General features: G+C 41.1%; 1 protein-coding gene across 7 annotated transcripts in view; it reads right to left on the bottom strand.

Moving 5' to 3' along the window:
* Positions 1-15,084, bottom strand: part of PLCB1 (phospholipase C beta 1) — a 714,547-nt gene that overhangs the window by 99,921 nt on the left and 599,542 nt on the right. For 6 of the 7 annotated variants that reach the window (XM_027621223.2, XM_027621225.2, XM_027621230.2 and 3 more), the window contains exons 24-26: positions 9,187-9,319; positions 6,492-6,545; positions 3,274-3,493 (exon numbers count right to left, since the gene is read on the bottom strand). In XM_027621223.2, coding sequence (XP_027477024.1) covers positions 3,274-3,493; positions 6,492-6,545; positions 9,187-9,319 — 407 coding nt within the window. The remainder of the gene's footprint in view (positions 1-3,273; positions 3,494-6,491; positions 6,546-9,186; positions 9,320-15,084) is intronic. The other variant, XM_027621224.2, reaches the window with a different exon arrangement.

Below are 15,084 nucleotides of genomic sequence, written 5' to 3' on the forward strand. Positions count from 1 at the left end.
TTACTTTTTTTAGGGCACACAGAAAAGGAGATGGTGTTGGGAATGGGGTACTAAGAGCAGGTCTGTTTCCTTCATTCATATGGAAACCTCTGCAGAAAGAAAACTAAACCACCTAAGATATCTAGCACATCAGATTCTGCCTCCATATTTTTCGCTTGTGGCCAGGCGGAACAGGTGGAAGTTTCTTGAATCAGCTGGCCCTAATTCCTGTTGCTTTCACTTTGACTGAGGCCAGCATTGATGGTACCTCAGGAGAGGCAGTTGGTTGAAGTTGGTGTTAGGATCCTATTGTGGCAAATAAGGGATGCAGAATTCCCTCAAAAGTTTCTATTTGCATTTTAATGTGCAATGCTAAGTGAGAATGAACATTCTACAAGGCTCAGGGCATCTGATACATCAGAATGGCATGGCAGCATTGAGGTGGCCCTCCATCCTGGCATGAATACAAAATGATTTGTCAATATCACAATAAGTAGCATCAGCAAGGTGACCTCCATCTTGGCATGAACGTGAGATACACTTATTGTCTTTGGTAGCAGGAAGTCAGTGTAACCAGAACATAAAGGCATCCTTTTAATCAGCCACAACCACCACAACCACCACAGCAGAGGCCACAGGTCAACAGTTATTGACCATGCAACATTTACCAGGCACTCTCTACTTCTGGTTTTCACAGCAACCCATCAAGTAGGTGTGGCCATCTCCAGTTTGCATTTGAGGAAACTGAGGTTCAGTGAGACAATCTGCCTAAGAACACAGTATGGGGGAGCCCAGAGCAGCTCATCCAAGGACAGACATCTAGAGTAAGGCAAAGGCTGTGTTGTTAAAAACAACACAAACACTGCATGCCCGTGTCTGGACAGAAACCATCTTTAAATGATCTGCTCTTTCCATGATGTGGAAATCTCAATTGAGGCAGTGGGTATTTTAATAAGAAACTAACCTAATGGACAATAATTTCCATTTATTACTCTGAGGTATTTTCAGGATTTTAATGTGTATCAAAGGTGATGGGAGAGAGACGGACCTCAGTGCTTTGCCTCTTAAAAAGAAGTTTCTCTTGATGTACCTCTTTTGATACTAGATGCTTAGGGATTTTTGTTTATTTATTTTTTGAAGAAAAGTATAAAAAAATAACGAAGGGAACAGTATTTCTGTATCTTCTGTAAAAACAGGGTTGAAGACATTATCCCCTGTTTTCTACTACTGACTGTATAAGATCCATGAGATGAATTCTTCTGTAATTTAATACCAGGAAAATGTTTGTCTCTCTTAGAAAAACAAGCAAGTTTGCTTTAATCAGATAAGGAGAAATATCTAGCCCATATTCCCTTTTCTCAGAAACTAAGAGCTAAAATTCAGTGTTCAAGGACAGAAATTACATTAAATGGTTGATACCGTCCAGTAGAAATATAACATGGGCCACGTATTTGATTTTTTCCACATATGTGATTTAAAATTTTTAGTGGCTAGCCTGAAAAGTAAAAAGAAGTGAGTGAAACAAATTTTATTTTATTTTATTTTATATTTTTAAAGATTTTTATTTATTCATTGAGAGAGAGAGAGAATGGTAGAGAGAGAGCATGAGAGGGAAGAAGGTCAGAGGGAGAAGCAGACTCCCCGCTGAGCAGGGAGCCCGATGCGGGACTCGATCCCGGGACTCCAGGACCATGACCTGAGCCGAAGGCAGTCGCCCAACCAACTGAGCCACCCAGGCGCCCTGAAACAAATTTTAATAACACATTGTATAGAGCCTAGTATACCTAAAATATTATCATTTCAACATGTAATTAAAGTAAAATCAATATGTCAATATAAAATATGAGTTATTTTATATTCTTTTTTTTTAAATGAAGTCTTTAAAATTTAGTATGTGTTTTAGACTTACAGCACATTTCAACTTCCATGAGCCACTTCTCAAGGGCTCAAAAACCACATGTGGCTAGTGACTCCCATATTGGACAGTGGGTCTTGATAACTGGTAGCCACTCAGATTGTGTGTATGTGTGTTGCTTCCCTTTTTCTATTTTCATAGGATTTTTACATATCTCTTCTACGATGAATTACTTCCATACTCTATTAGAAGTTTTCAGGATATGACCTCTAGGTAAACAAATATGTGAATAAACAAACACATACACATCACTACAACAGAAATTTAGAAGTTTTAGGCCAAGCTTTGCCTGAACCATTGTGTAACTATGTAATTGTAATTGTGTAATTGTGTAAATGTCTTGAGCTTTTGGCTTCCTCCCTGAAGAAGTGGCAGCAGTTCACCTCGATGGCTTCTACGACTATTCTAATTCTAAGAAATAGTGATGCTGTTGCTTTTTAAAACCCAACTACTGGGGCGCCTGGGTGGCTCAGTTGGTTAAGCGACTGCCTTTGGCTCAGGTCATGGTCCTGGAGTCCCGGGATCGAGTCCCACATCAGGCTCCCTGCTCGGCAGGGAGTCTGCTTCTCCCTCTGACCCTCTTCCCTCTCGTGCTCTCTATCTCTCATTCTCTCTCTCAAATAAATAAATAAAATCTTTATAAAACCCAACTACTGGGTTTTGATTGTGCCGTTAAGTTAAGCACATATTCAATCGTATGCCACAACGTGGATCTGAAATTGCCTCTTACACCTCTCTCTAACCTAGCATCAATCTAGGATTATTCCATAAGGAAGTGAAAGAAAGGGTGGAATAGAGCCTATCTGACTCAGCTGGCAGGTGGCTTGCATGATCACGTAGTTCCCTGCATTGCCATGCTAGCTACTTATGGGTGATAACTGCAAAGGTCATGGTCACTGCTGTGTCCCCAGGGCACACAGTAGGCACTCAATAAATGTTGGTTGAATGAATGTGTGAGAGACGCTTCTCCTTGTCAAGGTCCGGGTACATGGGGCTATGGGGACTCCTAGACCCAAACACAAGGGTTACCTGTACAAGCCTCTGTGGGTTTCAGCAAAGGCAGCTCTTTTATAACAAGTCACCTCTTCAACTAGGTTCTAGAACACAGCAAAATTGTATACCTGCCGGGTTGGCAGCTGTAATATGGGAAGTCAGCCAACTGGTATTGGGCCCACAGGCCAGAACCCAAGGGTAGGACTTCCTGCAATATCTATTCTTAGGAGGCAGGCAAATAAAGAAATTTAGTCCACAAGCAAAACCGAGCTGAGGTGGCCTTCCTTCTTGCCCTGGATCCAAAATATGGTGTAAAATACCGAGAAATCCACGTAAAGGACTCTTTTCCTTCATACTATGAAACAAACCAGAAATACTCAACTTACTTTTTCTTACTGTCCTTTTTGGCTGTCTTTTCCAAAGCTGCCCTCCTTCTAAAGTAGTCATTCTGAATCTCATTATACTTTGTAGTGTGTTCTTTGATTAGGTCAGTGGTTTTCTTGTGGTGTCTTTTAACCAGGTCTTTCATTTCTTTGTAGTGCTTCTTTTGAAGTTTCACAAACGATTTCTGCTGCTTTAGCTCTTCGATGGTCTGGGCTTCCACTTCTGCAACAAATGAGTATAAGAGCTAACAGACGTGGAAGGACTGCAAACACAGATGTAAAGAGGAGTAGCAACCTGCTTCTCAGGCAATATTTGTTTGATCCCAGCCAACTGGAGCTTCTGAGCAGAGCTTGGATGTCAAACGTATCTTGGTTCCAGGCTGGCACTTGCTAACTTCTGTGATTCCGTCACTGAATTTCTCAAAGACCCAGTTTCTTAACTCATAATTTTTTTGGAAAGTTTGGCTTCCCTAGAAACAGAGCCTGAGAGAGGGGGATTCTAGTGTATGTGATTTACTGAGAAGGGCTCAGGGGGAGGAAGAGAGTGCAGCAGACAAGGAAGGGGAAGGAGCTGAGCAATGGTATGGTCTCCGCAGGAGCCTGGCTTCTGCCTGTGGGTGGGAGCTCTGGAGGATGACAGAGTGGGTCTCACCTTGAGGCAAGAAGACCAGCCTTTTGCACATTGAGGAGGTCAGGGAGGGAAGGCATAACCCCCTGGTGAGGGGTCTTCCTCTGGGCTTAGGGCAATTTTCAAGAGAAAGGGAAGCTATGAGCTGTTAGCAGCAACTTTCAACCACAGCTGGGGCATGGGTGCACCAGATGGGAAAGGGATGGGCACCAACAGGATCCACTTTAAGGACCTCAATATTTCCACTACTTGTTAGGGTTGTTGTGATGACGAAATGAAAGAATCATGCAAAGTACTGAACACACTTTCTGGCAGTGTACCTGTTGAGGCTTAACAAATGATCATACATACAGCACTGTCTCGAAGGGCACTCTTCACACCATAGACTTTGTAGGTTGGATTTATCACAACAGTGTTGCAGGAAAAAGCACCGCAGTGGGGCGCGGGCCCCTTGATGGGATTTGCCCAAAGGCACCATCAGGGTTAGTGGTAGCATCCATTACTATGAGGTATTTAATCCCTTGCTTAGAAAACATGTAATGTGACAGACCTGGACCCTAAAACGTTCTGTATTTTACCAACATAGTTCATCAATTCTAGAATACGCATTTTAAAGTACGTGAACATTTCTGAAATTAAGATGCTTTGTACAATCACAACTTGTTGGTGCTTTTCTTTCTTAGCAATCCATGAATAGTGGGGTGCCTTCAAACTGATGGTGTCTTAACTTCAATGAATTACCATTTGTTTGGACCTAACTTAAGTCACAGTTCACATGTTTCCATCCTTTTGTTTGAACTTTCTGCTTCTGGGAACAAAAATATGTTATCATAAATATTTAGAACTGTCAGGAGATTCAGAAATAATATATGCCATGAACAACAACAGACCTGAATAGAAATGAGTAATCTAGTGGATAAACACTGAAATCAGAATAATAATTCATGTGCTTCAATGCTAAGGTCGTTAAGCAATTGAAACATGTTCCCCTTTTTTATAATGTATCTATTCTCCTGACATTCGATTCCTTTTGAGAAAGAGGCCAGGAAGAGAATCAGGTACATTTATCTAATGGTTTCCCTCAGGCCTAAATGGACTCATTATGGTTGCATAATAACTTATACTAAGAATTTATAAGCCTAAAGAATTGCTGCATTTTGGGTATCAGATTCAATCCCACTTCATTAAAATGGTATAGAGCACTCCAGCAACAGCAGGTTTAGCAAGAGGGTTCAAGATATTCCAACCTACAATTAAAAAAAAAAAAAATTCCACAGAAAGTACTATTTTTTTTAAAAGTCTGGGATAAAAGACTATTCTTTGAATAGGCTCTTAAGCATAAAGGGAATGTTCATTTACATAAAGAAACAAGTATCACTCATAAACAAGCCACCCAGAGATCCTCACTGCTAATAACTTTGGTTCATATCCACTGCCTTTTTCCTACACATTTATGTATTTTAAAATAACATTGGACTGTCTCCTGTTTTATGTGTTAACATTATATTGTTGCCCATGGAATTAAATCTTTTAGAACATGTTTTAATACATTCCTCAAGTAATTATTTGATGCAGATTTTACATATTGGTGAAATATACACACATAAAAGCACATAAATCATAAATCCACCCCCCTATACATTTTCCCAGAGCGAACAGACTTTCGTAACCACCACTCAGATCAAGATCAGAATATTATCAGTGCCCCGGAGATCCTCTTTTTGGGTTTTGCATTCTCTCTCCCCTCCCAAGTATAATCCGAATCCGTGTTTCTAACAGACAGATTCATTTTGCCTGTTTTTAGCTGTACGTAGCAGGAATTACAAAGAATGTGCTCTCTTGTGTCTGGCCTCTTTCCCCCCACATTGTGCATGTGAATTTTATCCATGTTGTGTATGATCATAGCTTATTTATCCCTACAGCTGTACCCTATTTTATTCTGTGACTACACCACAATTTATTTATCTACACTACTGTTTATAGACATCTGGGTTGTTTATAGTTTTTGGCTATCACCAAGAGTGCTGCTTTTGGTGAACATGTGTTTGCCTTTCTTCTATGTATTGGGCCAAATATTGTAAACATTTCGAAGATTCTGCTACATGCTGCTCGTTGTGTTAAAGAAATCATGTACCAATTTTGGTCCCACTAGTTTAAGGAATTAACCAAGTATAAATTATTTTCCAATGGGATCATAGTTCTTAAACATTCTGTATTTTGTGGTCCCAAATGGTTCACATTCTGCATTTCTAAAATACGGCTAATTATCGGCACTTTGGGAAGGTATGTATTCCTGTTCCCTGGGTCATATTTCCAGTATGAAACTATCCTTTGATTCTAATATCGATATCTTATGAAATTATATTATTTTTATACAAATAGAGTCCTATCCACCAAATATGGTTACTTCTCTGTGATGACATGATTACATTGTGTAATGTGGCTTGAACTAGGATTATTTATCTGTGCATGTTTTCAGAAAAGAAATATTAATGATGTTATTTTTCAGAGATGAGGGGAAATCTCTCTCTAAATACTTATGCTGTCTAATATTCACCTGCCTAATTCCATGGGGGAAGAGGGTGGCATTTACCTGTTAAAACACTCTGAATAAGATCTTCTGTTTTGGCAGGTGCCTTTACAGAACCTGAAATAAAGAGACAAAAGAAATATCCTCCTTTAACTTAAAAAAAAGTGTGTTCTTCCCGTAAAACAACGAAGTTTGGCCCTTGAGTCTAAGTCTCTTTATGGAGAAATAACAAATTCTAGGAGAAAATCATTCGCAAAAAAACCCCCTTGGAAGCAATGTCTTCATTTTGTTACTTGGAGGCAAACCTAATTAAATGGAAGTCTATATGCTCCATTTACAGACAGAAAGGACGTCCCTCCACTTTGAATCAAAACGGTCAACAAATTCCATTTTAACAATGCTACTGCCACCTTTTGGCAAGATCAGGAATGGCAAGTGGACTTTTAAAAAAATCAAACGGGGACCTGCAGGCAGTAATAACTGAGGCAGGCAAGATCCACTGGGCGATACCAAAATTATCAGATAAGTTGAAGGAAAAAAAGGATATTTTCATAGTCTCAAAGCATCTCCCCCAAGACCACTATTATCTATAAAGGGGAAATGAGAACTTCCAGTTTAAAAACCTGGCCGGCTCCACCTCAACCAAGTGCTCCAACATTGCCGATGATGAGAAATACTAACATCAGGTACCCCTGATATGATGCAGTGAGAAGGACAGTTTTGTCTCTGTGATATTCTCACCCAAAATGCAAAACTTCACTCTAATCGTGAGAAAACATCAGACAAACCCAAACTGAGGGATATTGCACAAAAGAACTGACCAGTACTCTTCAAAAGTGTCAAGGTCATAAAAGACAGGACAGACTGAAGGACTGTCATAGATTCAGGGAGACTAAGGAGACATGACAATTAAACACAATGTGGGATCCTAAGTTGGAACCTGGAGCAATAAGAAGACATTAGTAAATGGGCGTCTGGGTGGCTTAGTTGGTTAAGTGTTGGACTCTTAATTTCAGCTCAGGTCTTGATCTCAGGGTCATGAGTTCAAGCGCCACATTGAGCTCCATGCTGGGCATGGAGCCTACTTAAAAAAAAAAAAAAGACATTAGTAGAAAGCAGGTGGAGTTCAAATGAGGTCTGTAGTTCGGTTCCAAGTACCGTGCCAACGTTAATTTCCTGGTGTGATAACAGCACAATGATTCTGACAGATGTTAACACTAGGGAAGAAGAGATGAGTTTTGTGATTCTGTGCCATTTTTTTTAAAGATTTTATTTATTTATTAGAGAGAGAGAATGAGAGATAGAGAGCACGAGAGGGAAGAGGCTCAGAGGGAGAAGCAGACTCCCCGCCGAGCAGGGAGCCCAATGTGGGACTTGATCCTGGGACTCCAGGATCATGACCTGAGCCGAAGGCAGTCGCCTAACCAACTGAGCCACCCAGGCGCCCGATTCTGTGCCATTTTTAAAAGTGATTCTGTAAGTCAAATTATTTCAAAACATCAAGTTAAAAAAATCAAGTGCTAAAATGCCAAATTTTCTTTTACTCTTCAAAGCACAAGACTATATTTACTCACATATTTAAATGACTTATTTATATTCCAGAAGCACTCAAAATGTTTGTATTTGGTATACAAAACTCTTCATTTGAAAATATCACTCTTTATGATCAAATCATCTTCTTACTGTTATTGATCTCAACAACCTTCTTAAAAGCACAGGCCCCAGTTCATGCACACTTGATACAAATTCAAAATGATTTGTTCTTTTAAAAATCTTACTCTCCCTCATGAGAAATGCCCTTTCCCTTCCAAACAAAAAAAAAATCTGGATTTCGTCACTGCCATGCTGTAGTAGGACGAGGAAGGAAGGAGACAAGGAAGACATAACTTCATGGAAGGAAATTCTTCTCCCTTTTCTTTACTTTATATTAACACATTCAACAAAAAGTGATCCAGGACACGCTATTCCTCAGGTCTGTGCAAAGGAAGCATGAAACTGAAGCCTGGGGAGCCTACCATCTACTGGGGAAAGGGGACATACATAGGAGAGAGAATTGCCTAAAGCAGTCTTAGATCAAAGGTCAAAGTTAGCTGCACAGAAATGAAAGGATTTTTCTAAGGAGTGAGACACGAGTGGACCTTTGGTAGGAATAGAGTTGAAAGCAAGAACTGGGATCATAGGGAACTGTGTCCATCCTGACTTCCTTCTTCACTAGCTATGTGGCCTTCAGGAAGTACTTCATCTTAAAACCACTTTCTTCCTCTGCCCAATGGGGACAATGACAGAAGCTACCCTCATAGCCCTGGCATGAGGGTGAAATGAGTCAATCCACTTGAAGGGCTGAAAAGAGTGCTCAGCACATGGTGGACACCTAAGGCCATTGAAAACTCAGTTGGAGAAAGATGGAAAGGAATTCTTGGCAGAGACTGGAAGAGTAAAGTAGAGCTAAGAACGTGCTTGTCAAGCATAGCTCTTTATAAGTTGCATGAAGAACCCTTCACAAACCCTGTCCCCACATGGATTATAACTGATCACTAAATAGACATGGAGATCTGGGCGATGGTTTGTTGTAGCTTCATAAATTATCATCAGAACCAGATGAGCACTCATGAATCTCTCTTGGCATTCATTCATTCATTCCACATTTCTGGAGCTCCTCCTATGTCCTTGCATCTTTGCTCATGCTATCTCTTTGAGTGGCACAAATAAACTGGAGGCTCTTAGTCATGTCACATAACTCTCTTTTCAGAGTGTTTACCTGGAGCTGGTTGGCTGTGGAGAGCCTGGGACGGTGGTTTGGGTGCCAGGGATGTAGTGTGATTCACTCCGTTTTCTGCTGGAGTTGTCCTGGCTTCACTTGGAACTTCTGACGGTGTTTCCCCAGGATCAGTCTAGAATCATAAACATCATTTCATTTTCCACATTTTCTATTGTTCTTTTATGACCTTCCTAAGCCAACAAGGCTACATTTGATTTAGCATTTTCACAACTCATCTGGGGTCTGAAATACCAAATTGAAACTGTCTGGAAAGCAGGGTAAAAATAGCATGGTGTTGAACCATGACCCCAGTAGGTTAATTATATTAAAAAGCCCCGATCTGTACACCTTTCAATGCCCATGCCCCTTTGTAGTGCCCTCCCACATGGATATAACCATGTGATTTGCTTTGGTCAAATGAGACAGCAGCAAATTTGCTGCAAGTGGAAGACTGAAAAAGTACTTGCGAATTTTCCCTCTTTCTCAGACCCCTGCTACAGCTGTGGAGGATGAGACACCATATAGAGGAGAGCTGGGTCATCTAGGTAAGGATCTCTTAGGCCAGTCAGGCCCAGCTGACCACAAACACATGAGGGAACTACCTAGCTAACCAAATGACTCATGAAAAATAGTGAGTCACTGTTGATGTTGTTAAGCCACTGAATTTGGGAGTTGTTTGTTATGCAGCAGTAGCTAACTGGTACAGTGGTTTCAAGTAGAGATTTTGGAGTCAAACTTACCTGGGGTCAAAATCTGGCCTTGCCACTTATCTTAAAGATTTATTTACTTATATAAGACAGAGGGCAGGGGATAAGCAGGAGGAACAGAGGGACAGGGAGAAAAAAATCCCAAGCAGACTCTGTGCTAAGCACAGAGCTCAATGCGGGGCTCGATCTCACAACCTTGAGATCACAATCCGAGCCAAAACCAAGAGTCAGATGCTCAATGGACTGCATACCCAGGCACCCCTGGCCTTGCCACTTGTTAGCAGTGTAGTATTGGGCAAGTCACTTACCTCTCTGCCTCAATTTCCTCATATGTATAGATGAAGATGTGTCTGTACTGGGTGTCATAATATTATGTACACTGTAAGGTTGTTTAAAGGATCAAATAAGTTAATAGTTATAAAATGCTTAGAAAATTCCTGGCACAGAGTGAATAGGTATGTCTAAAATAAATAAAGCTTTTAAGTTTGTACAATACTACCAGTGAATAATAATAATAAATGCACTGGAATTTATGAAATCTCCACTCCATTCCTTCCAGCAGCTAGTCCACTGTGTTCTATGTAGAATAAATGTTAGTAAATGTTTGTTGAATAAGCATTGGTCTTTATAAAATAATTGCCTCAGTAGTCATCACATACCATTGCAATGATGCATTTCAATTCTGAAATGCCCTGCAACACTTTTCTTAGAATTGCCATCCGGGTTCATGGCAGACATTACTGACAATGGCTATCCCAATGTTCTACTTGGTAGTACATAAAAAAATATATATTAGGAAATAGCTAGAAGTCATTTGGAGCCCAACCTTGTGATATTTTGTCATGTAATTACAGACAGCAGAAGGTCATATGAAAACATTTTTATGAAATGTAAGATGAGAATGATCGTCACAAGTGGCTTTGACTCTGTCCCCAAAAAGCATCGTTAAAACATGAGTTCCAAAACTGCTTCCCATGATGGCAGAACTTATCTCAATTCAACAAATCACCCTTACTTATCAACCATGGCCTGCTCATGGCTAGTGGTATTGAAGTGCAAGCGATGAGCCCTGGGACACGTGGCTGGGAATGAAGTGGGGAAGGCAGGAACCTAAAGGGGGAAATGAGCCAGCCTACGGAACTCACCATGGTAGAACACTGCCTTTTGAAAAAAAATGGCGACTTTGGATGGGTAAGTCCTACTCTGCTTGCATTCTTAAGTTACATCCTTCAGGAAAATTCTCCCTAGAAGCATTATGCCAAAGGGAGGGATTCCATATTTTTTGTTCACCAAGAAATTGCAAAGTGGAGGTGCCTGGCTGGCTCAGTCAGAGGAGCATGTGACTCTTGATCTCGGGTTGTGAGTTCGAGCCCCACACTGGGGGTAGAGGTTACTTAAATAAATAAAACTTAAAAAAAAATTGTAAACTGGAGGCATGGGGTCCAAACACAGCACACGGAAATGTTTTCTTTGGCTCACCCAAGGTTGCCAAAGATTTTAATGAAAGAGATTTTATGTTAATAAAACGAATTTCTTGCTTTTCTTGAAAAATCAGATTGGCAATGCTGGACCTGCATTCCCCACGCTGGGCTTGAATGGAGTGGTTTCTATCCCTCTGAGGATGATTTCCTCTTTACTCATTTAGGCTTTACCTGTCTCACTCCTGCAGGCATTTGGGTTTGTGGGACACTTGAGAAGAAATATCATAGATATTTGGCCACAAAATTCATAAAGGAGTTGCATGTACGTTGCAAAGGATGGACTGAAGTAAAGGGAATGTGGGAAAGGGCCCTGGGACATCAGCAGAGTCATCAACTGGGCCTGGTCCTCTGGGTTAAAGTAAGGTAAGAGAAAGCTTCCCAGCCTTCCCAGCCTCCCAGACTCCCAGCCTGCGGTCACCAAACTCAGCTGCCTGGGACACGAGAAGAGGGTACTCCTGTTCCATTGGCATCCGACCTTCCCCATCTATATCCAGGCAGATTTCTGGAACCATGTGGGAGATAAATCACATTTTTTCTCAATGTGACAGCTGGCTAAAATTAGCCCTCTGCAGAAAGATAGGGTAAAAGAAAATTCTGACGGAGGAAAAAAGAGGTGATGGCAGGCCAGCTTTCAAGAAGGCAATAGTGTGTGGATTTTTTGGCAACCAAACTTAGTGTCTTGGGGGTATCAGGCTGGAAGTGTGTTCAAAATGAATCCAGCAAGCCTATTTTCGCCTTGTATCAGGTTTGCAGGCATTCCTTGTACTTGTACACCCTTGGGAAGCCAGGTTCAATCATCTTGAGTCAGGTTGAAGGAAAAATAAATCTCTGCTTACCAAGGTTATGCAAGACAAAGCCCTACATCCCAGAAACTGACATAATGTATCAATTCAGAGAGTTTTTTTTTAAGGCAGATAAATGTTGAATAAACATACAGGCAAACATGTTACAGTTATAACTGAGGATAAAGATACCACCAAGTTTTGGTGCTGGATTTTGAGGTAAGCTTCCTGCCTCCAGGAAGGTGGATTGCACTGCAGAACTCCAGGGGGCGCTATTCACACACTACAGTCTTTTAAAGATTTTATTTTTAAGTATCTCTGTACGCAGCGTGGGGCTTGAACCCACAACCCCGAGATCAAGAGTCGCACACCCCACCGACTGAGCCAGCCAGGCGCCCCTCAGACTGTACATGAATAGGCTGTTAATGGAAAGGATGGAAATGAACAAACTGACCAGACTTAACACAACAGGGCAAAGTGGGGCCGTGGCCAGAGTTGGAGTGGGAGCTCCTGGAAAGGGGCGGCTGCCACTCAGCTTCAGCCTGTTATTGCCCAGGCTTCAAGAAAAGCTGGAAAACGAATTTTGTGTGTGTGTATGTGGGAAAGCTCCTAATTTTAAATCACTGAGGCCAAACAAAGCACATCTTCGGACCACATTTGGCCCAGAAGCTGCCCATCTGTACGCTCTGCTCGGAGGAGCAGGGTTTGTTTAGAATTCGGAGACTGTATCAGCGTGAGCAATGCACCCACAGCAATGGTGGCGCGAGAGGGGCATGCTGGGAAATGCAGTGGGCCAAATGACCGGCAGCCCGCCATGCCCCACCTCCTCGCCCCCGGGGCCCAACAAAGGTGGAGAACAAAGGGTGAGTGACGAGGGCTGAATGCTGGGCTAAGGAATCTGGGGGCTCCTCCACAGTTTTTTCTTTTTCTTTTTTTTTGCTTGATACTTGTCAGGTGTCTCTTATGATATTCCGGAAACAAATTTTATTTATTAATTTAGTGGGAATCTATGATGGCAAATATATCAGACTGATATTTAAAATACTATGTTAACCAAGGGCAGTAGGTACAAATTCTAATCGACTGTTCCCTCATGGAGAGTGCTTATAGAAGCAGCTGTAGATCAGCGAGTGCTAGATGGTGTTAGACACACCAGCCTCAGTGCAGCCTGCGTCGGCTGCCTGCTCAACTCCACTATAAAGCAAAGAAATCCAAGGTGTTATTAAAGGTCTTTACTAGGGGCGCCTGGGTGGCTTAGTTGGTTAAGCATCTGCCTTTGGCTCAGGTCATGATCCCAGGGTCCCTGCTCAGCGGGGAGTCTGCTTCTCCCTCTGCCCCTCTGTGCTCTCTCTTTTTCTCTCTCTCTCAAATAAATGGATAAATAAATCTTTAAAAAAGGTCTTTACTAAAGACTTTATTAAAAGTCATATAACTTGCTAGAGGCCACCCAGTTAATAGCAGGATTGGCGTTCGAATATGTGTTGGAATCTAAAGTCTGAATTTCACGGCTGCCCTACTTCACTCTGAATTCTATGCTAATAGCAACTTTTTAAGGAACCACAAAGGTAACTTAATTTGCAGCTGAAATTTAGAGATGTATAAATGTGAACATCATTCTCAAAGAGTTTACTCTGTTACACTAAAAAGGCATTCATAAATAAAAAGCTAAATGAGTTAAATAGAACAGCTAAACACAAGAACTGAAAAACAAAAAATGCCTATAGTAGTAATAAAATACTAGAAGAAAGGTGTTGACATTATCACTGAAAGGTTGAATAATTCCCCTTTATAGATATGCGAGCTGAAATGCAAAAACCAAATTCCTTGTCCAGATCAAAAGAATCAGTGGGGATCAACCCCTGTGGCTTTATTTCTGCCTAGCCTTTGCTCAAATATTCTTTTTTGAGTTTAAATAAAATAAGCATGAAATACTTTCATATTTTACTGCAAATTGCGATAGAAACAAAAGAACAAGAAATTTCAGTTTTCCCAATTTAATGGAGAGCTTCCTGCGATCCAATTAAATAAATTTCAAGGAAAGAAGGTTCAGAAGATAGTATGTTAATTGCACTAGATTTTGCTTAGGTGGAGAAAAATTGTGCAGAATGAACTACAGTAGTAGGTGCCTGCCCTCTAGTGGCCAAATAGAAGCATTACAATATTTTTCCTTCAAAACGGAATAACGGACTTGTTAAAACCAAGATTTTATTTAAAAAAAATTTATATCCTTCCACTTTCCAAAATGAACAGAAGTGACTTTAAAATATAACACAAGTGGATCAGTAAGAGGATTACTGGGAAGGCCGTTTTCTTTTACAAGTTTTGCAGAAGGAGGTGATACCATTTGGTACACCAGTTGAAAAGATTTCCATCCAGCGCATTGAAAATTTGGATCTGACAATCAAGCAATAGAAAACTAGGATTTGGGGAATTTATTTGCGAGGGTAGTATAGTAAGTAACGGGTCTTTCAAATACCAAATATTTATTGTACTATTGGAGGTGTTGGGTCATGCTGTCCTGCCTGAATCACATAAAAAGTATAATCCCTTCCATGTAGTGGTTAGGATGACAGCATCTTGATTCAGATACCAGGTGAGTAAGGGGCAGGGTCATCAGCTTTTACTGAATATCAAGAGCAAGTCTTATAATGTCATCATGTAGAAATCCAGTCCACTTAGGACAGATGTGGGCTTTTCCCTCAAGATAGAACTTGGGGCGCCTGGGTGGCTCAGTCATTAAGCGTCTGCCTTCAGCTCAGGTCATGATCCCAGTGTCCTGGGATCGAGTCCCGCATCGGGTTCCCTCCTCCTTGGGAGCCTGCTTCTCCCTCTGCTTCTCTCTCTCTCTCTCTCTTTCCCTCTGTCTCTCATGAATAAGTAAATAAAATCTTAAAAAAAAAGATAGAACTTCCTCAACCATACATAAAA

The sequence above is a fragment of the Zalophus californianus genome, chromosome 8 (assembly GCF_009762305.2).
Source record: "Zalophus californianus isolate mZalCal1 chromosome 8, mZalCal1.pri.v2, whole genome shotgun sequence".
Lineage (NCBI taxonomy): Eukaryota > Metazoa > Chordata > Mammalia > Carnivora > Otariidae > Zalophus > Zalophus californianus.